This window comes from Macrosteles quadrilineatus, unplaced genomic scaffold (genome assembly GCF_028750875.1).
Source record: "Macrosteles quadrilineatus isolate MER2022 unplaced genomic scaffold, UCM_ALF_1.0 Scaffold_2__2_contigs__length_208266976, whole genome shotgun sequence".
Taxonomy (NCBI): Eukaryota; Metazoa; Arthropoda; class Insecta; order Hemiptera; family Cicadellidae; genus Macrosteles; species Macrosteles quadrilineatus.
This window is the reverse complement of record NW_026542595.1, coordinates 25,238,505-25,262,111: the sequence shown is the minus strand read 5'-3', so window position 1 is coordinate 25,262,111 and position 23,607 is coordinate 25,238,505. Positions and strand designations below refer to the sequence as shown.

The window sequence follows — 23,607 nt, the reverse complement described above, 5'->3', positions numbered from 1 at the left end:
TTGACGTCCTTGTCCTACTTGACATTCCTCGTTAGTCACTTGAAAACTCCATCAAATACTCCTCCAGCATTTCTTCAGGAATCACTTTAGTTTTAGGACAATTCTTAGCTTCGGTTCAAGCAAATCTGTGGGGTGACTTTGTAAAGCATCGAACTTCAAGTAGGTTATTAGAATAACACCCCCCCACTCCCAAAAAAAAGGGAGCCAACGTAAAGCTTTCAACAACAAAAGCTTCCTGGCAAATCTCTTTGGACTTTAAGTTTCTGCGACTCGCACACTCTATCAACATTTGTCGGTGTACCAAGAGTTTTGCGGTACCCACCGATTATTTTTAAGGTTTAAGCGTTTGTCCTATTTAACTGGGTAAAATCATTTTACCCAGTTCACCACTGTTTTCCAATCTGGAACAGCGCCATGTTGACCAAGGATGGAATGTGGTCCAAACAATCTCTGGGTTATTTAAAAAATATGTTTCCACATCAAAATCTCAGTGTTAATAGCCTCAGGCATAATATTTACTAAAATGGCATAGTTTGATTGATGTTATAAGCACAGCTGTTCATTCATTGTTGTTTTACTAATAGTGTGACAACGAAAGAAAATTGGGGTGCTCTCACTACCTCACCCTGTATAAGGTAATAAAAATACCTGTCAATGTAAACATAGTTCAAAATCTAAAGTTTTTTACATCCTTCAATTAAGTTAATTGTACTGTTATAAGAAAAATTTGTATTTCAATTAAACTAATCTTCGCAATTTACAATAATAAATTTATTTTCACGGCCATAACTCAGTACAATTTATAAGGCTATTTTGGTCTTGAAAAAACCCGTGTCTTGACACGCCGATCATGAAAATGATGTATTGGCTCTTTTCTGGTGGCAGCCCTAGACCTCATGTTTGAGGAGGCAAAGTGGATTTCTAGGTTAAGGTAACAATTAAAATATAATATCAACAAAAATTAACACCATGTCTACTTCATCAAATGATCGTGGACACAACAAAATTACAAAAACCACAAACTTACCTTCATTAATATCGTACATCCTTTTTTTTACTACAAAACCACCGGCACAACAAAACTAACGCACATCCCAAATCAGTCTCTAAAACCAACTGACGCTATTGCCGTCAGGCTTACCACTGTCATGTTCCAAAGTTGCAAATTTTTCCATTATGGTCAGGACGTCAAATCGAGGGAAAGACTTATTTTGTCATGGTAGTCAGTTCGCAATGAAACCAAAATTATTATATGCTCCTTCTTTGTAAGTTTAATAACAATTGATGACATAAAAATATGGCATTATATATTTCGGCATTAATAATTTCTCTAAAGACAACGTGAAAGTTGAAAAATGTACCTTAGGGTCTGGTGAAGGTAGAATGAAATGGTTAAGGTCGTGAATTTTGTTACTTTAAAAATACAAAAAAATACCGGTACCTAAAACTTATTTAATAAAAAATACCTAAATGTTTGTAACATGTTGCCCCTGTCCCAAAAAATATAAAGTATTTACAAAATAAAAGGCAATGGACATTAAAACGTACGTTTCAAAATTTTCACTCACCAATACCAGCAAACCCCCAAACCAGACTAAGCAAAATGTCCATATCTCTGATTGGATTTGTACTATTACATGTTCTTATACTATATACTATACTATACCGGTATGTCAGATTATTCCCTCCCTATTTAAATTGAATTAGGTTTTTAACAAATAACTACCTAAGTTTGCTGCTACACAGACAGAATGAAAAAGTGTTTTATTACTAATACTGATATTAAAACGTAAAAATGAGGCACACCTTGATAAGCTTATCCATATTTTACAAAATAATAAAAATTGTGATATTTGAGCTATTTATTTTTTCAATCTTTTTTTACTTGGTCTCATTTCATAAGGAATATTAACCGCTAAATGAAAGTGTTATTAACATTTTACGTTGAATCACCCAAAGTTAAAATGGGCTAAAAATAAAGTTATAAAAAGTCCTCATAACTTTAGAACGGATCAAGATTTTTAAAAACTAATTGTGGCATTGTAATCAGCGTAAAATTCTAATTTGAAATAATGGGTCACAACCCATTATGATAAAAAACTTTGTATCCAATATGGCGGATCCAAGATGGCGGCCAAAAATGTATACCCAGTCAAAATTAAGTACTTACTACAGTACTCTACAATGATCTGATGTGGTCCGGAGTTGATATCTTAAGAAATGTAGAAAAAAGTAGGGGGGAACTCATTTAAAACTCACCCTGTATATATATATATATATATATGTATATGAATTTGAACGGATGGTGTTTTTGGCTTCTAGGGAAAAATGAAAAAGTAAATCGGTCCTGGGTCCAAGTCTTACCATGAGACCTATGGTAATAGCTTATTCCCTATATGGGAAATTTGCTAAAACGTATATGAATTGTATTGGTACCTAATTTAAAATAATTATAGGTATGTTTTATAAATTGGCAATTTTAACCTTTTCCTATAGGGAAAAATACTTACTTTTGCTAACATCCAGTTTTGGCTATTTTTAGCTATCATCATAATTAAATTCGTAACCTGATAAAAAATAAATGAAAATGTATTAAACGAATCTGGTTATCGATCCGACACTGATCTTGTCACAAATCAGCAAGGATCATCTAAGATTAATCACCATGGTCCATGAATGATTGATTGAGCATTACACACACCTTGGCTGTGTAGAGGCTACATTGCACTGTCCAGTGTCCGCTACCAAGGACACGACCCTGTCGTTCCGTTCACGCTCTGCTGACCAAAGGAGTTCCTCCAGGAATAACACTGGAACCATCTTTGTATCCTTTCCACTCCGGAGCACATCGTTTGCACATTTCCGACACCCACCATTCTTTTGTTGAGGTATGTACGCCACATTTCTTACTTTTAAAAATTTATATTTAAAAGTTAAGATGAATGCTTTTTTTAGTTAGAAAACGGGATAAATAGCACATGTAGCATATTAATCTGAATTTTAAAATCATGTTTTCTTTAATATCCTTTGTCCTTACAAGTCCTTATTGCTGTGAGGGACTGTGTTTATAACTATAGCTAGAGGCTTAACTCACGTGGTGATAATATTGAACAGCAGTTTTGGGCCTTCTACAACTAGAATGACAGTCGTGACCATTATTGTATTACAGTAGTATATTATTCAGTACTTAAAATAGTTCAGTATTAGTATCATAAAAGTTTGGGTTACAGTGACTCTCTGAATTTGTAATGAACTTAGTTGCATTTCATGAAAAATACTTGTACCAGTCACATCATGGGCATTATGCTTAGTATTGCATAATAGGTATACCGGACCCCTTTCAAAACGATGAAAACCTTTTCTTATAAACAAAAAATAATACAGAACTAGCTAAATTGGGTACGGTCTACCAAATGGTGATAATTTCAAATCCAAAATCACACCGGAAGTGGATTTTTCAGACCGGAAGTTGACTTTTTTAAATGTAAGCTATCAATTTTGATAACAGAATCGGATTCTACGTTGAAAAATACATAACTTTTGTATAAAACATAAAAAAAAAAAAAATGTTTTCTACCTCTAATCCCCTATTAAAGTCAATAATTTTGGGTCATTCATCTGCCAAAGTTACTTGAAACAATAATAGAGAAAAATCAAATAATAAAGATTACATAAAGACATGTGATAAATAGAATCAGCTGTTCATTGTAAACACTATAGTAATTGAGTAACAGCTGGTCTACACATTGCTTAGTTTCATTTTATTTTAAAAATAAATCATTTGTTTTTACATTAAAGTGGTCAAATGTAAAAAACAAATGATTACAAAAAAAATTAAATCACAGAGAAGTAAGCAATGTGTAGACCAGCTGTTACTCAATTACTAAGGTGTTTACAATAAACAGCTGATTCTATTCATCATATGTCTTAATGTAATCTTTATTATTTGTTTTCTCTATTATTGTTTCAAGTAACTTTGGCAGATGAATGACCCAAAATTATTGACTTTAATAGGAGATTAGAGGTAGAAAACATGTTTTTTAAAAAAAATGTTTGAGATAGAAGTTATGTATTTTTCAACGTAGAATTCGATTCTGTAATCAAAATTGGTAGTTTCCATTTAAAAAAGTCAACTTCCGGTCTGAAAAAGCCACTTCTGGTTTGATTTTGTATTTGAAAATATCACCATTTGGTAGATCGTGCCCAATTTACCTAGTTCTGTTTTATTTGTTGTTTGTAAGAAAAGGGTTCCCTCGTTTTTAAAGGGGTGTACGGGTGGTTTTGGACACCCGGTATACAAATTACAAATGTAGTAAAAATCTCAATACAGTATATTTCACTTTATCACATTTCAATCAATGTATGTTACTGTGGAACAATGTTATATTGAATTAAATACTTTAGATGGCAGCCGTGGTTGTAATTCTGCTGGTGGCTTGTGTTTGTGTGACAAGTATGAGGGCCTCACATTACCCCTCTGCCCCTCAGTACACTTGGGCCCCCCGCCAGGCTCTACCTCCGACGCATGCACCCCCTCAGTACACTTGGGCCCCCCGCCAGGCTCTACCTCCGACGCATGCACCCCCTCAGCAATACCAGAAGGGCCAAGTCACTGCTTCAGGCTATAATGGTAAATACATCAACTGTAAAAGCTACAGGTTACTATAGAATTATGCTATGGGTTAGGATGAGGATGAAAATATCAGTGAAAAACATTTGATCAAGTTATTTATTTTATTATCTGAACCAGGATAATTCAGAGTTCTAATATTAAGACATGAGGACTGAGCATGTCAAATAATAAGGTGTCTACGCAAAAACATTTGTTTTATACTAATCAACCTTTAAGGTTACAGTTACAGTACCTACATTCACTCTCATAAAGGTCCTAATAAATTGAGTTAATTAGGATTATTCCAAGCGCACGTTTTGCATGTGATGCACTATGGGCCGAAGGGATAATTGTGCCCCTCTCCACGTACCTTGTGGGGAAATTTTACTCTTCCTTGCCCTTGACCTTCTGCCCCCTGGGTTTGTGCCCATTAAATGAACAGCCTACAGCAAAAGAGAACTGATCATACATAATAATTATTAGTTTCAGTGTTTGAAACAGAAAATTACTGAAACTCATTTCTAAGAATTCCATAAAGAGATTTCTTACCTATGACCGATTTACACACAGCATCTGCTAGATATAGATCAAGTGTGGTTACCTACTAATAAAATGTTGTATATTTGTATTTTCAGTAATTGTTTTATTAATTACCAACCCATTAATATTTGTGGTAGGTTCACCAGGTTTCTGGTACGGCAGTTCATCAAAGGGAGACAATTGGAGCTACAACCGACTGCCAGCATCAGGTTACGCTGGTAGCTTGTACAAGAACGAGCGAGTGGACAAACTCTCTGGACCCTCAGCCAATGAGGGGCGAGTGTCTGGCAAGGCAATGGCCGCTGGGGGATACTCTAAGTATGGTTTTTGTATGGTACTCATATAAATGTTAGAAATTAAATACACTGCACAATATTCATGAGCTAATTACATTGAAAAGTAGTACGTTGTTAGTAAAAACAGAACCAAAATCAAACACAAGAAGATAAATATTAAGGTTTACAGAGCCAAAAGGGGTAAATACTTTTATCGACAGAAGATAAGTGACCTTGGTGACTTGTACTGAAAGCTGGTAGATTTTAAAAGATTTAAACCCAGTTCATTCAAATTGTCAGATAAATGGTGCTACAGGATTGGGGACTTTTTCAATTAGTTATTAGTATTTCAAACCAATAGTTTGTTGTAATGGTTGTACCGTAAGTAGTTGTAAGGTAGAAAGTGTATACATATAGATTATAGCTCTTATGCTGTAAATATGCCATGCCAAATGTATGTTTCACTATTGACTTGACTCAATTCATGTATACAAAAGTACTGTTTGAATAAAGGATTTTTTTATTTTATTTGATTTGAGTATAGTATTGAATATTGTGGATGGTTTTGAACAGATTGAACTGTAATTAGCTTATATTTAGTATAAAATAAAAGCTCTGACTCCCTAGATGTGTGGTTACAGCTAAACTTACAATTGGCTTAAAATACCTACATTCGGATAGTCGCCATTTCAGATTAAAGTACTGTATTAAAAATTAAAACACCTTTCCTCATTGGCTATCAAACTTTTTGGGTTTTTCGATAGCAAAATAATTCACTCAATTAAACAAAAGCAATTAAACAAAGGTAAGAAAACACAATACTGTACTCATGTTTTCTTTTTGCTTAGTATTATTTATTCAAAATTTAAAATGTAATAAAATTTGATCAGCTTACCTTTAATGATTCATTTGAACAACAATAAAGTGCAATAAATAAATTGGCAATAATAAGTGAACTTAAAAAAAAAGTAAAATATCAAAGCATACATGTTTTAAACCCTTAGCTGTGATATAACTAAAAATAAGTTTTAGCTTCATCTACAGCTCAACCAGTTAAGCTTGCGTGCTTTTGCGTTACGGCCGTTTCGGAATTACAATTCCATCATAGACATCTTAAGATGAAGCAGGGTCGTCAGAGTAGGACATCCAGTTCAGATCATGTCAATCAGTACCATGTGTGCGACAGGCCTGTTTAATTATGCATGTTAATTGTGAAATGTAGTTTGTGTTATGTAATTTTACTGTAACAACGTTGCTGTAGATAAAAACACTGTAGGTAAAACTTATTTTCCTACAGTCACCCGACAAAGTTGGCTTCCTTGTACTGTTTATAGTACAGAAAGCTGGTAATTGCTGCATATTTATACTTTGCCGTACGGTTTATACTTTGTCGTACGGTTTATACTTTGCCGCATATCAGGATTCCAACGAAACAACACAAAATAGCGTGGTTCTATTATGCACGTAATCCGTGTACGCTTGGAAATAGGTTGGCAACACTTAAAGATAATAATACTATGAGCAGCTGATTGACTATTATAACTACGATTTACCTTGTCATTTTGTGTTTATAGTTTCGGTATTTCTGAACTTTTCTTTTCATTCCTATGATCTTAATAAACAAGAAAATACCTTATAAAGCATTTTTTTTTAGGCGCGGAAACCACTTCAAATTACAAAAACATACGGAACTATATTCTCAAAACGCGGAGCACATTTCTTGCCGAGGAAAAATAGCGGAGTGATACGGACCGGGTACTACTTTCTCTAGGGCACCTATTTGTGTTGCCAGCTGAACCTAAAAACGTGTTGTATAGTGTTTGAAAGACGAATTATTTATATGCTTTATAGTGACTGTAGGAAAAATATAATGTGTAACACGAGTGCAAAAGGCCTTTGCTGCACTCGAGATCATTCCGCACGAGCCACTGCTCTCATGTGCAGCAAAGTGCCACTTTGCCCACTAGTTACACAAATAACTATTTCAGCATTAATTAACACATGTTTTTATTGCAACTATCAAACCTATAATTTTTTATCATAGGGAACCTTAAAGAGCAACCTACACTACACAACATTTTTATTTAAAGCCAAATATTTGTGTACGTGATAAAACGAGAGTGTTGCACATCCGATTAGATTAACCCACTGTATTTCAGCTGATTTACATATCAAGTTAAATAAATAAAGATCTTTATTCATGAGCGAATTTCAGTAACGTTTTACAAATTGACTCAAGTCAGGACTAAAACTAAACAAAAATTCTTAACACTACAAAACAAAATCATCATGCGCTCGATCCGCCATGTTACGGTGATAATGGTCAACAATCAAATGAACCAGTTGTTATTTAGCTTGGAACACTGGAGAAACAAAATGCCCCTGCATGTTATTTTATTTGAGTTGCAATTCCAATGATTTGAACAGATGTAGGATGTACAGTTGTACTTTGTACTTGATTAAACACTTCAATAGTGATGTGCATATCGATACAAGGAACGCAAAAATATCGATATTTTGTATCGATAAGTGGGAGTGTATTGATATGCCCGTATCAATACACCTATAGCCAATATTGTATCGAATATGGTATTGTTTATTTATTAATATAAATCTTATTTTTATGGTAAGAAATTTGTCTTGCCCATCTTCCTCCCCTCAAAAGTAGTAGTGGAAATTTGATATTTTACCCTAGCATCTTCAAAAGCACTGATAAAACATGTATTTTCAGCTATGTTTTGCAAATAACCTCAAAACCAGGGCCGATTTACCAAATAGGCACGGTAGGCACGTGCCTAGGGCGCGAGGCAATTGGCTTTTTTTGGGGGCGCCAAAAATTTGGAAATTAAAAAAAAGTTTGTGGTAGTATTTGCATGCTATCGCGGTAAACTTCTGATAACCCCTCGCGGCCGTGTAGGCATCGTATTCGTCCCGCGTTTGCGGCAAGATTCTTACTATTTTCTGCAGTCAGGTCATTTGGACATAAAATTGTCTTCCATGATCGAGGCAATATATGAACATATCCCGCGGTCGTGAGGAGATTATCATCGTCTACCGCAAATGAGGCAAAATTCTGATATTTTCCCGCGGTCGTGAGGACATTATCCTCGTCTTGTGCGATCGCGGTCAAATTCTGACCACCCCTCGCGGCCGTGGAGACATCTTATCGTCCCCCGCGGTCGTGTGGACATAGTAATCACCTCCCGCGATTGTGGCAAAATAGTAATAATCTCCTGCGGACATATGGAGATAATCGTCTTCGGCGAATGAGGCAAAATTCTTATCTTTTCCTGCGGTCATTTGGACATTATCATCGTCTTGAGCAATCACGGCATTATTGTATTCCGCGGTCCTGTAGACATCGTAATCGTTTCCCGCAGTTGTGAAGACATCGTTATCGGCTCCCGCGATTGCGGTAAAATGTTAATAATGTCCTCCAGTCGTGTGGAGATCATCATCGTCTTCTACGATCGCGGCAAAATTCTTGCTGTTTCCCGCGGTCGTGTGGACATTATCATCGTCTTCCGTGAACGCGGCAATATTCTGATCATCCCTCTTGGCCGTGTAGAAATAGTCATTGTATCACCCGCGGTCCTGTAGATATCGTACGTATCCCGCAGTCATGAATCCATGGTAATCGTCTCCTGCGATTGCGGCAAAATTTTAATCATGTCCTGCAGTTTTGTGGAGATCATCATCGTCTTCCGCGATCACGGCAAAGTTCTTGCGGTTTCCCGCGGTCGTGTGGACATTATCGTCATCTTCCATGATTGTGGCAATATTCTGATCATCCGTTGCGGCTCTGTAGATACCATTATCGTCTTCTGCGATCGCGGAAAATTCTGATCATCCCTCGCGGCCGTGTGTAGACATATTATCGTCTCCTGCGGAAACGTCACTGTTGTCATGCGCGATCACGGAAAATTGAAAACTCCAGGTAGAAATACAAAATTCACGGTTCAAAAATCTCCCACATGATTCCCGGATTTCCCGATCGGTGTACACCCTGTTATATATATATATATATATTGCAAAGGGGCGCTACTATTAGACGTGCCTAGGGCGCTGACAGGGTCAAAAACGGGCCTGCTCAAAACTAGGGCCACCATTAATGGAAGTGGTGACCCTCATTATCCATATTATACTATTTAATGTGTAAGTGACATACCCACCATCATTATTAGTACTTTTTATCCCCGTGTAAAAATAACTAGGAAAACAAAAACAAAATGTTTTCCAATTTTGAGGGTTTGCCGAAATTTGGAGGTTATGTATGTGTATGTTTGATACAAATAAAAAGATACAGAAAGGAAATGGCTTTTCTGAGGTAAGATTACAAGCACTAAAGCCTCGTTCACACGGGGCGAGTTTACACGCTACTCGCCGGTGTGTAAGAAGCCGGGCTACTTTACACGCCTACTCGCTCAAAAGCTGGCGAGTTGGCGTGTAAAGTAGCGGCAGCGGCAGCGGCAACATTTTCCAGAGCTTTTTTACAAGCAGCTTTTGAGCGAGTACGTCGTTCACACTGAGCTTGAGCTATTTTACTAGCTGCGTGTAAAAAATCTGGCTTGTAGCTTGTAAACTCGCCCCGTGTGAACGGGGCTTTACCCTCTTTACAAGCTTGTAAGTAACATAGTATTTGTCAATGCAGCTTGTATATTTGAGATATTTAAATTAAAAAAAAAAAATATAAAAAAACAATACGATACGATATTTTATCCGATACAGATAAAAATCGATACATGAGGATAAAATATCGTATCGTATTGTTTATTTATAATTTTTTTTAAATTTTGTTTTAAATAGACCCGTATTGCACATCACTACACTTCAAAATGCTGTTTGATTAACACAATATTAAAAGATATACAAAAGACAAGTTTTACTGATAAACAAATGATTTGCAGATTTACAACCAACTACCAGGATCCTCTACATTCAAGGTATGGAAGCTTTACTATACCTCCGAAAAAATCTCAAGACTTTGGAAGGTACGGAGGATACCGTAACATAGGTTTCTATGGAGCCAAAGGACCAGCTGTTCCTCACTATCAGCAGACTGGAGGTGCTCCACTCAACATTCCGCCCTTCAGAGGAAGTCGAATATATGAAGGGGCTGTGGGTTTGAGGCACAATCAAACCAAGAAAACGGGGGTTTATGTTATTCCAACTCCATCGAAATTATATTACGATGGAGTTAAAATCTAGCTTAAGTGTGATTTTGGTTCCAAAAGCCATTGCCAGAAGGGTATGGTGCTTTTTGGACAGTTAGTTTGGTGCTTACTTTTGTTCTAAATGTTTTTAATCAATGTGTTTTTAATAATACAATTTTTGTTGGTTGGATTTTTATTTCATTATGGCAAATTTCCTGTAACTAGTATCAGTGGCGTTGCTTGGTTAAATTTTAGGGGGGGAAGAAGGCTCAAATTTCGTAATTGCTTAACATAGATTTCCCAACTATTTTTTAGCAAATTTCCATATAGGGAAGTACTGTAGTTATTACCGTAGGTGGCACAGGAAGACCTAGACCCGGGGCAAATTTACTTTTTCATTTTGATGTCTCCAGAGGCAAAAAAAAAATTCGTTCACATTTTTATATATGTATATATACGTCCAAGAAAGCGATAACCTGAATAATTTTTCTCAGATTTTAATGACCTTTGGTTTAAAGGTGTAAGGTGGGATAAACTTGAATGAGTTCCCAAATCAGCATGATCGAACCATGGTAACGGGGTTTTACGGGGGGATTTTATGGGGGTAAAAAATGGGTTTTCTCATTTTTGACCCTCAAAACACAAAACTTCTTTACTCCTCTAGACCTTTTTAAGGAGTAAAAAAAAGTAGTACCGGTATATCAAAGTGTTTTTGACGGTTATTGGTAACGGAGAAAGTTCTAAACATTTCCAATTAAAAATGTCCACGTTATTCTTATGGAGAATAATGTAAAATGTTGTAGTTTGCTCGTTTGATAAGTGCAGTGCACCCATATTTTGATCAAACTAGGCAAATCTATTTCTTTTATACTAAGCTATTAATATTTTACTAAAAAATACACTTAATTAGTTTCCTTGTAGCAGCGAACCTAAGTACTCATTAAACATAATGTTTTTTTTTTTAAATAGAATTAATTAAAAATTAATTCAGATAAATGGAAATTCGCTTAGTCAGCAAGTTTGCTGCGGCAGTGATATTATTTTAAATAAAGAGTTTAGCTGTGACAATGGATTTTTTGCGACAATGGAATTTTTTTTTGGGGGGGGGGCTTTTGTCGGAAGATTTTGAGGGGATATTTTTTTGCTAGCTGTCATAATGAATGTAGAATTTTTTATTCTACAAACAACAGCCCGAAAAAGTGTTTCTAAGTAGTTCACTATCAACACCAACAACATTTTGCTTTTCGTAATTAAGATTCCTTCTAAAAATGGCAAAAACGCCCCTAATCAGACAATCCTTAACATGTACGGTAGTGACGAATTTGACTTGCTACATATGTTTTGGTTCTTTAACTCCACCATCCTCATGCTTACAAAAGGATCCACTTCTGGAGGTGTCATACGTTACAAACACTGAACCCGAAACGATTACAGATATGCCCACGAAATGATTACAGATCAATTCACGCGTGTACATTACCGCGTATGGGTCTGGAAGTAGACTGAATCAGGTTGACAGACCGACGTAGTCTCTGGATTGTCATCGGCGTTTTCAACAGCTGATATTGGACAATTGTAGTGACTAAGAAGAGTGTTGAAAATATAATGGGATTCATAATTAATTGAGTATTTTCATTCAAAATTTCTGTCTCTAGTTTTTATATCTTTATATATTTCAAACTCTTCCAAAGTATATAATACATTTCTTTCCTGCAGTAATGTAGAATGTCAGGACCATTATTTATATCCAGCATATAAATTGGTTATTATTGTCAATAATTTTGAATGGAAAACTCAATTATGAATCCCATTACATTTTCAAAACACTCTCCAATGTCAGCTGCTGTTGATAACACCAACGATATACAACACTCCTGGATTGCGCCCGACTGTGCAGTGGCGGACTCAGTTTTCGGTCCGGCTTCCACCACCACCGCATGGCAACGGTGGAACAGCGCTGTCACGATTGCCATATGATGCCCTGCGTCTGTGCTTACCTGCAACGATGTACATACGTTACATTTTACACGTTGAAGAAAAAATTTAAATCTCCAAAAATTTAATTGCAGCCTTAGAAAATAATTTTTTGGGGTTCCCTCTGGAAATTTTGCTGAATAAATTTGAAAATAAAGGTAAACTGTTGAATTTTTTTGTGCAGTAAATCGACTCATAAATATAAATTTTTAGAGGCATATAGGGTATCAATTTAAAGCTCTTATCCTCTGTGCCTTTTGCAGGTTTGGATGATTCATGAAAGCCCTTTGTCGTACAGCTTTTAAACTTTCAGAGATTTCGCTGAATTTTGTTGTAAATTATCTGAACTGTTTCAAGTTTACTTTTGTTTACATCAAAACAGATGGCCATAATACAATTTTGTTTACATCCACATGAAAATGAGGTTATCTGTTAGTTGGTGATGTTTTGGTGAATTCAAGTAAAACATAGCCTAATGCTATTTGTATGAAATTTAAAAAAGAAAATGACTTTTGTTGGATTTTGTGTTTTCATAGTATGTTTTGTTGATGCTTTAGGTAATTTATTTTTTTAATATTGTAACTTTATTTAATTAAAATGTAAAGAAGAGATTTTGTGTTTTTATAGTATATTTTATTAGCATTTGTATTACTATAAGATGCCTCGAAGAGATCGTGCACACAATGAAAATAATAAAGATATGATGAGAAATAATAGTTTTCACCCCTATTTTCAAGTATATATCATAGATTTTTAAGACGCGAGGTGACAAAGGCTGCTAGTTTTAAAAGTTATAAGAATTTAAGAAGCCTTAATGTAACCCTGCCAAACCCGTCATTTCTGAGATAGTGGATATATAAATTCAACTGTTCACCTGGATTTTTATAAGGGTTTTTGTACTTCAAAACAATGTTAACGAAAAGAAATATTTGAAATATGTTAGCCTAACATTTGATGCAATGAGCATTAGAAAATAAGTTTTTTATGACCATAAGTAAGGAAAAAATATTGGTTAAAAACTTTGATTTAGGTGGACTGATAATCCCAAAAAGTTAGCAACGGAAGCACTGGTATTTCGAGTACGAGTTTCTTTAAGTACTAGGTTTAAGCATAGACTAACCAAGACTAATGGAGTATGTTTTATCTATGGATTAAGTGTGTAGTTGGGTATTACTTTATCAACAAAATCTCTGCTGTAACTTTATCGCAGTCAGTGAAAATGTGTACGATGACAATCTAAGTTACTACACTCAGTTTACGGATTATATGTAACTAAAGGAAAGTTATTTAGGGGTCATGATGATTGTTAAGTTTATTCATCAGTCATTGGTAGAGCAATTCCATGAGCGAGAAAATTGCAACACCAATGAGATAAGAGGACGTACTTGCAATTACTTCATGGGATCTGTTTTTAAGGGCCACAAAGCAAATGATTCTTTTATATCACATGAATTTCTATTAATTAAGGTGATATGTAATTATTTTTACAAAGTGTATTGCCACCATGTTGCCAAAGAAAAGACCATTGTAAATATTTCAAGTATAGGCCTAAGGCAAAAACTGACCAAACACGTGTTCAAAAATATTTAAAACGTTGGGTTTGTTAGTTGTTCAAAATATTATCGAAATAAATTAAGGTTTAAAAAGACTGTGTAGTTGTTTTTTTTTTTTATATTTTAAATACAATAAAATAACCTATCTGCATTAAGTTTAAACCAATAATAACCCTAAAATGGTTGAAAAAGTGATATTTATGAATTCACTTTTAGAGAGTTTAAAGTAATTATTATTTTGTAAACAAACCCGAAATATGGAGAGTGAACTTAGGAAAAAAGGTTAGAAATACAATAGCATTATTTAAACCCAATATTAACCGACCAGGACGCAGCTAAAGGGAGGCGTTTTTTAATGGTGAGTGCAGGGCAGCAGTGTCTTTTGCCATGCAGTGGTGGGGGGAGCGTCGGACCGCCGGGCAAACACAGTGGGCTCAATCCAGGATTGTTGTATATCGTTGGATAACACAGACGACAATCCAGAGACCACATCAGTCCGTCATAGGCATTATCTGCATGAATAGATAGGCATGCCTGTTATAGTTTCGTGTTTTGTGTTTAATGTTTGTAACATATTCTGGCAACGATGGTGGAGTTAAAGAACCGCCAAAACGTATGTAACAAGTAAAATTCGACACTACCGTACAGATTAAGGATTGTCTGACAAGATGCGTTTCTACCATAATTAGTAAAAAATATGCAATCCTGGGGCTATTTCTTAGTATAAAGGGTGTTTCAGTAAAGCGTAGCGGGCTATGCAGATTCAGATTCTACATGCAAAAATAAGTCGAAAATGTTAAATAACTTTTTTTCGATTTCGTCTTAGTTTGGCCGTAATCCGCCATTTTGTATTTTTTTTTATAATTAATAACTCAAAAGCCCTTAGGGATATTTTTATAAAACTTGGTATTAACTTTCAGTCTACAGGTATAAACATTCTCCAAAAATATCTTTGATCTGGCTCATCAAATTTCAAAATGGCGGCCATTTAAAATTTTTAAAGTAATACTGTATGAAAACCAGCCATTAAAAGAAAATTTTTAATGGCCGCCATTTTGAAATTTGATGAGCCTGATCAAAGATATTTTCAGAGAATGTTTGTTCTTGTAGACTTAAAGTTTATACAAAGTTTCATAAAAATATCCCTAAGGACTTTTGAGTTATAAATTATTTTCAAAAAAATACAAAATGGCGGATTACGGCTGGCTAAACTAAGCCGAAATAGAAAAAAAGTTATTCTAAAATTTTGCCTTATTTTTGCATGTAGAATCTGAATCTGCATAGCCCGCTACGCTTTACTGAAACACCCTGTATTAAGTGTTTTTTGTACGGTTATTGGTTATGGAGAAAATTAACTAAGCTATTAGTATTTAAAAAAAAAAAAAAAACTCACTTTATTACCCTCCCTGTAGCAGCTAAATCAGGGCACTAATTGTTATCCATCCGTGAAACACTGTTCAAAAAAGGCCTGCGATTTTGCAATAGGATACATGTAGACTATATCTAATAGTTCAATAGCAATATAATCAGGCAAATGGAAATTCGCTAAGTCTGCAGGTTTGCTGCGGCGGGGTTATTTGTTATTTTATAATAAAGCCTATTGATTAATTACTTTAGTACACAAGGTTTTATAGCAAAACTTAAGGTGGTAAAACAGAATTATAAAATCAATTTACTATTGATTTTTTTCAATGCAACATACTGCAGGGATCTTCAACCTTTTTTACTCTAGGGCCAAATTGACAATTTTTGGAAGAAAGGCGGACCGACAACATATCAGTGTAGAAAAGTACCCTACCTCCAAATAACCCACTAAGAGTTAGCTTTCTAGTTAAGAGCTCAGCGAAGAAGTTTGAATTTTGAACATTTCTTTCTGATTTTGTTGTTGCTAAGCCTAACCTTTTGACTAACTAAAATTCTTTACATTTTTGTTCGATTGATGCTGTGACCACCATAGTGAGTCGAAAAATTCCAAAAAAAATCATGCTGAATTTATGGTTTTCATTGGTAGTTTATAAGAGGCAAGTTTCTTTGTGTTTTGGTAACTTTTCGTATGCCAACCTGGCCACCGAGAATTGTACTTGAATTCTGTAAGGACCAAGGACCACAACGATCACCAATAGCCAATAAGTCTCAATTCATTGCCGGCTTTCCATTGGTTCTCTTTAAACATCATAAGTGAATCAAAATTGCTGGAGATCATCACAGTACTGATACCGCACAATGCAGTCACGATCGCGGGAGACGATCGTGGTATCGCCAAAACCATTTACTTACGGTTGATGCCGAGCTGTGCGTGACAATCGTGGCATCGCCAAGACCGCAAAATATGCTCAGGAGTGTTGCCGCGATCATGAATGACGATCACGTTATTGCCGAGATGCCGCGTTCCCGAATAACGATCGCAGTATCACTGAGACCGCAACATTTAATTACGCGTGATGCCGAGCTTTTAGTTAAGATCGCGGTATCGCCAAGACCGCAATAATTACTTACTTACGGTTGTTGCCGAGTCGTGATTGACGATCGCGGTGTCGCCAAGACCACAACAATTTACTTACGGGCGTTGCTACGACCGTGAGCGACAACCACAGTATTGCCGAGTTGCCGCGATCGCGAATGACGATCACGTTATCACTGAGACCGCAACATTTACCTATGAGTGTTGCCGCGATCGCGAATGACCATCACATCATTACCGAGACAGCAACATTTAATTACGGGTGTCTGCGACTTTTGACGATCATTGATTTATAACAATTGTATAAAAATCATTATTTCCCAGCAGGCCTTCACGGGCCAGATAAAATCTGTTCTGTCTGGGCCGTAGGTTAGAGACCCCTGTTATACTGTATATCTGTTAGGTATTATGTATTATTATGTTAAAACAAGAAAAACCTTAGATTGACTAAGTTCCAATTCCACCAAACGTTTAACATTTGTATCAACCCAGCTATTACGGCCTCCAGATAACAGATGTAAATACCTGCTTCAGGTAATTTAACGATTGTGTCAAGCAAATAGTTTTGAAACAAAAGTTGAGCCGTCCTCAGACTTCCCAGTGTGTGTAAGGAATGTACTCAAATATCATAATAATAAGTCAATAGGATTTCCTAGATAAATAAGGTGTTTGGTATGATAATTTTAATGCACAAACCACCCTTTTTTTTATTAGTTTTATGTGAAAACGTTTTTGACTCATACAGTTTAAGTTAAAAAAAGATTCTGGCAGATCTGTTTACCCCTGTAACACTGATACTGTAAAGCCTCATCCACACATGGCGATTTGTCTTCAGAACATTGTCGGCCGACTGTAGTGTTGCAATTTGAATCTAGCGATGTTATTCGGCCTACTGTTGGCAGACAAATTTTGGTGTTTCTTGAGACAAAATACAATGTTTTCTGTTTCCCATTTGAGTAGGAAACACAGAGACAAGATACACAACTTTCGTCTCAAGTCCGCATGTGTGGGCGTGTCTGGAGACAGAAGACTGGATACAAGCCGAAGGTATTCGACATTCAGCCCATTTAGTTGGACTGCAAATCGGCAATATTAAAATTTTTGGGTGGTATTAAAATAGCTTTTATTTAATAACAATTTTATTGAATTGTTCATCTCTTCAAGTTTGAAATCTTAGGCCCAACAAAGCCTAGCAAAACTTCAAAATCTTTATAAGTCAACCTCGTGAAGTTCCTAAATCTTTCACCTAATCTGAAGGTCTGATAGAAGATTGTGACCGTAGTACGAAGCTTGCTCGAGAAAATTTTGGGTCCATCATCATCTATTTCTAGGTTCATTAGCCCAATGGTTCAGAAATATGAAGCTTGCAGAAATATGATATAATTACGTCCTCCTTGGTTGCCATACTAACAAACAGAGAAACACTGGCTGGCTAGTGTGGACGCAAAACACATCGTAAACTTTGACAGACTGTCGGCAGACAATCGGCCAGGGGCTGCTCCAGGAATAGTTTTTGGGTAGAACTGACTTGGATCAAAAAAGAGTTTGATCGGGGGACGAGAGGTTTGAAGAGCTTCCCCGCAAAAAGGGGGGAATTTTAAAATTTAAAAGCAAAATAATTAGTTTGAATGCTTTCCCTTTATTTACATAGGTATAATTAAATTTATTTATTAATTTTTAATTTTTAAATATCTACCAAAATTTTGGGTAGGCCCCTACCTGGCCTGTCCTCTGGAGCCACCCCTGCGATCGGCCGACTGTGTACTGACTGGCACAGTCAGCAGACTCAGTCTCCATGTGTGGACTAGGCTTAAGCAGATCCTAGGTAAGATACACAAAACTTGACAGCAGTATTGTTGACAGTCAGCTACAAGTCGATTGGTTAAGACACCCATTGACTGCAAGGTTTTTTTACGATGAAACTAACTAAGCAAACATTAGTTTTTTTTTGGTTTGGTGAAATCAGCCCTTGGATTCTTATATCCAGTGGAAACCTACCAGATATTTTATAAAATATAAAATACTAGATCGAAAGATTTGAAGGATACATAGAAAAACTTAAAACTTAAAGAGATGCTTTATATCTAACAACAACAAAATTGTTAAGGATTACATACAACTTAATAACTTTGCCTATAAAATATATCATTAAATATTTAGTAAGGATATGACAGTTAAAACAGTACAATTATACTAGCACAGTTATTAAAATTTAACTTACCAATATGGTTGAAAATGGGAATGCTAACCAAGAATAAAGGAACAACCGTGACAAATAAATATGAATGTATTTCATACGAATCCTTTGATTGAATGAACCGAAGGAGGTTCATATGTACAACATAATATAATAAGGGTATTGCTCAAATTATGTTTTTATGTTTTAATATACAAAATAATAAATAACAAATTTCAGTCCAATCTTTCAATTTTACACTCCTCTGTTTTGACGCTTTTAACCTCAACATTTTAAAGTTGGCACTGATAAAATACAACTATTTATTAGCAACAATTTTTTGAACATGAGCTTTAATACTATCTACACTTTAAACAATATTATACACAATGAAGTACATTTATAGTTCACCAGAGTGGACACAAAAAAGGAAACACAAACAACATAAGTAGTATAGGAAGATTTTTTTTTAATGTGAGTCTTTATCACAAGTTGCAAAAACAGTAACAAAGTGAATGTAACCTATATTTTTTTTTTAAATATTCATAAAACTCATTGGGTAGGTGAACTGTAATGACTTTTATAGACAGAAACATTGTCTGTTTAAGCACATAATAGAATTAACTTGTTAATGGTACAATTAGATTTGCTGTCAGCACCTTAGGTACAATAAATATGTTAATATCTTCAAATTTTTACCACAGTAATTTATTTGGCTTAAATAATAATATTTTCAGTAATTTTTTTTAAGTAGCAGTAGCTATTCAACTGTCCTAATTATTGTTTATATAAAATCCATTTTCCTATATCGAGATAGGTAACACTTTCACACTCATTTTAATATGCACTAATTCTTAACAAAACTTTTATGGAAAAAAGAGCGGTCGAATTTATAACTAGCAATTTATTTTATCAGCTATAAGATGCAAGTATCTGGGAATCGTACAACTCGAAGGATAACACGGAAACACGTGTAACACCACAACCTCTTCCGCCATGCTATTAGACTAGTTAACAATATGCTTTGATTAGATAGTCATCATCTATTTATATAAAAATATAACATTACTCAAGGCAGACCCAACAGTTTGTCTTCGACCCCTTTGATCTGCTAACCAAATAATACCGTAATAAAATTATGTGAAGTAAAATAAAAGCGCGAGCCGGCTGGTTAAAAGCAAGCTAATGATTGAAAACATCGTAACAAATAATACATGCACTCTTCTCGTCACAGGTACAAAGAAAATCAAGTCGGACGGGCTCCGTCAGTCCACCTCATTATGGCAATATATATATTTATTTATAAATATACGACTTTAAATATTTGTAGCGCACAGAGACTGTCAACTTTGTGCTGTGGGGTCCTCACACCGAGTGGCAGCCGATTAAATGTACACTGTTTCATATCACTTTTTTTGTACCGATAAATCTTTATTCTGTATTTGTTTCAGCTTGTTATTAGATATTTCAAGTTCTGACAACTTTTTCCATAGTTCATCCCTTTCCTTTTCCCGTTTCTTCTCCCTGAAAATAAAACAAACACATCTTAGTTCAATCCTGATGTACTTGATGCATAATATTATTTACCACACCGTTTAGTGGTAAAATTAATTACTAAATTATAAATATTATATTGAAAATAATTGCGTTTTGTAAATTAATTTTTTTATTAAATATGAATGTGTGGGTTTAACAAAATTTACAGAAAGATAAGAATTCCAACTTTCAATGATGAATAATTTTGAATAAGGTTGAGGCCGAAAAAGAATAATATGTCTAAAAATAAACATATTACGTCATTAAATAGATTTTAAAAAACAAATTCACAGCTTTACTGTGGTTCAGAACCAGATTCAAATCACTTTATTCAATATGAATATACATATTATTTTGTACATGAATGGCATCAAGACTAAAATTAATGACTAAAACCATTGACTATAAAACTAAATAAGAATTTACATTACACAGCGCATATTATACATAATATTATTATATTAATTATATATTATACATAATAAAATTTGTTCAAAAATCTATGTTTTAATGCACTTATAAAATGTTGTATTATGAAATCACTGGGACATATCAATTTCAAAGGAACAGATAATTATTCCTTATCGGGTTAGCTTATTTTTATTGTAGGGGTGTGCGCTTGCCTTTTTTGGTCTACTTTCAATAATCATTTATCATTACATTCAAGAAAGACCGTCAGAGGTTTGTGAGATTATTAGCATACAAGTTTTCAATAATCGGGTAGAAAATTGTGTCATAGAATAAAAGCCATGCAAGTGTAGAGGAGTACGTCGAGGATGTGAGCTGTGTTCAATTTTTTACTACGGAGTATGTTTAATCTATGGTTTTGGTGAATTAAAGGCAATTCAGGTATTAATGAAATAAAACAGTGCCATAACATCTCATCTCTTTTGCATAATTTGTTGCCAACAAAGCCGGACTAGGTTGTGGATGTGGTTCCGTAAATGTTCAAGATTTGTGGCCAAATTCACTACAATTATGGTCAATCCCATCCACAAAATACATGCACAACTTTATGTGATCCATACGGCCAAGGCAATTGACCCTCGCATATCAATAAAGTTCAAGTTTGACAGCAACCTCATGGCATAATTTCACAAAACTACGCCAGAAGTTAATCAATTAGCGAATAAGTACATTTAGATTAAATACATTGGTCTATGTGGCAAGAGGAGGAATCAAAATTGCTTAGACCCCCATCGAAGTAAGAATGTTACTGCTCTCTGGAGAATCAGATATTTTTATAAAATAAAAAAAATAACAGATTTAATATGCCTCCCGCTGATAAAATTCTGTATTTTTATGACCAAAGATGGTGATTCACTTATACAATCCAAATACAATCTGAATGATTTTCTTAAAGTAGACGGAACCAGTTATTTTAGTAATATTGACTCTTTTAGTAATGTTGACTTTGAAATTCTTACTAAGAAGTTAGAACTGTATGGGTTTAATGGACCTTCTCTAAATTTTCTTTCATCTTATTTAAAAAACCGGAAAAAAATAGTAAATTCTATTGGGAAAAATCACAAGGAAGGGAAGTAAATTGGGGCGTTCCACAGGGATCAGTCCTTGGCACACTTCTGTTTTCAATCTACATTAATGACCTTCCAATGAAAATAAATACCAAAACTAAACTGTACGCGGATGATACAACTTTTTTCATGAAAACAATAACCAACTTGTGCTTCAAAATTTAGTCCATGTCACAAAATTAAACACATCCAATTTGTTTTCATGCCATGGATTTTTATTGAATGACTGTAAAACTCAAGAAATAAAATTTACATTGAAACACAATTCTGCCTCAAATAATGAAAATAGTTCAGTACTGTCACTGCAAAATTTTTGGGTTTTCATATTAATAATCAACCATCCTGGAACGAGCATATACATTATTTGTGAACTAGGCTATATAAATTAATTTTTATTCTTGGTCTTCTTAAAGAAGTAATTCCAAAGAAATATTTGAGATCGGCTTATTTTGCATATTTTCAGTATGTAATGAGATACGGATTGATATTCTGGGGTGGGTGTAGAAGAATTTAACAAATTGTAATCCTACAAAAGAGGGCTAGACGAACACTGGAAACCTCTTTTTAAGGATTTTAAGATTCATATTCTTACCCTTTATATCTTAAAAAAAAACCCATCACCTAAAATCCAATAATCATAATCACAATACCAGATTTAAAAATAGCTCCTTGTTAGAATCACATCTTCTGAGTAAGAGTAGCAAGAGCCACATAGTGTTATCAACTAAGTTATAAAACCTTTTAAAACTGAATATTGAAGCTTATCCACAGCAAAAATTTAAGTCCATGTTTTATAATTGGCTATTAGACAACACTTGAAGTTTTTTTCCAAATCTGGCCAAATAAATCTTTGATTGCACAAACCCTGCTGCTCACCTGATGCTTTATCAGGTCCTTAATTATTGTTGTTTGTTTAGTCTTGATATGTACATATTTAGTTATTAAGGCCTAATATTTTTTAAATCAAAAGTGAGGTTATTCTTTTTACGATTTATGTATGATCATGATTTTGACTGATCCAATGTATCCTTACGACGAATAGAATTTGTTATTACTATTATTATTATTATTATTGCCATAAAATACCCCATGTACAGCTAACAAACACATTCACTTTATCTCTTTGACATACTTTTGCCGTTCAGCTTTGTATGATGCAGTGAGATCATCAAACAGTTTGCTGTTCATCTCCATGAAGGTCTTGAGCACATTGTACACCAGAGCGACGATAGTTTGGTTCCAATGTTCCTTGCTGATCCTGTACAGTGCCGGGAACATGATCGGCATTATCACTTGGTTGTTTTCTTCCATTAAACTCATTATATATTCATTATTCCAGAAGTAAAGAGCTCGCTCTGCCACCTACACATATATGGATTGCAAGTATAGTGTATTTACATTGTGGAATTATTACAGTATAATATAATGTAAGAATTAAGTAATCATTACATTTATGTGATAATTACATGCTGCATAGCCCACTCAATGACAAAAGTTAGTATTATTTTATATATTTTTCCCTCCAAGTACACATAAATTTTTTTTATAGAAATCGATGTAAACATATTCAATAGAGAGATTATCGATTTTATTTTAAATTTTATTCAGAATAAGAATATTAGATAACTGACATTATTCTGGAAAGCATATTTTTCTATAAGGAAGAGACTTTTACCATTGTGTTCAGAATAAAACCTAGGTCCAGGATACGGTGTTTTTTTATTTCTGTATCTTTAGTTGACAAAGTATACTGAAAATAAAAATTTGTACAAAAACTCAATAACACTTGTAA

At 34.6% G+C, this 23,607-nt stretch overlaps 2 protein-coding genes across 3 annotated transcripts in view; one reads left to right on the top strand and one right to left on the bottom strand.

The window, feature by feature from the left end:
* Positions 1 to 2,616: 2,616 nt before the first annotated feature.
* LOC128987055 (uncharacterized) lies at positions 2,617 to 10,770 on the top strand. Of its 2 annotated transcripts, XM_054407724.1 has the most exons (5): positions 2,617 to 2,888; positions 4,405 to 4,516; positions 4,568 to 4,630; positions 5,290 to 5,470; positions 10,335 to 10,770. In XM_054407724.1, exons 2-5 carry the CDS (start codon positions 4,405 to 4,407, stop codon positions 10,633 to 10,635), a joined length of 657 nt encoding a protein of 218 aa, XP_054263699.1. In that variant the 5' UTR covers positions 2,617 to 2,888; the 3' UTR covers positions 10,636 to 10,770. The 2 variants fall into 2 exon arrangements, with proteins under 2 accessions (XP_054263699.1, XP_054263698.1); XM_054407723.1 differs by having other exon boundaries at positions 4,405 to 4,630.
* Positions 10,771 to 18,837: 8,067 nt separating this feature from the next.
* Positions 18,838 to 23,607, bottom strand: part of LOC128985375 (serine/threonine-protein phosphatase 2A 56 kDa regulatory subunit alpha isoform) — an 86,769-nt gene continuing 81,999 nt past the window's right edge. The window contains exons 10-11 of the mRNA XM_054404812.1: positions 22,948 to 23,177; positions 18,838 to 20,268 (exon numbers count right to left, since the gene is read on the bottom strand). Coding sequence (XP_054260787.1) covers positions 20,151 to 20,268; positions 22,948 to 23,177 — 348 coding nt within the window. The 3' untranslated portion in view covers positions 18,838 to 20,150. The remainder of the gene's footprint in view (positions 20,269 to 22,947; positions 23,178 to 23,607) is intronic.

Bases quoted from the DNA above. Each gene is read 5' to 3' on its own strand.
- LOC128987055 (XM_054407723.1), top strand. From the start codon at position 4,405: ATGGCAGCCGTGGTTGTAATTCTGCTGGTGGCTTGTGTTTGTGTGACA. The intron at 4,631-5,289 runs GTAAATACATCA...TATTTGTGGTAG, and splicing joins CACTGCTTCAGGCTATAATG to GTTCACCAGGTTTCTGGTAC. The intron at 5,471-10,334 runs GTATGGTTTTTG...AATGATTTGCAG, and splicing joins GCCGCTGGGGGATACTCTAA to ATTTACAACCAACTACCAGG.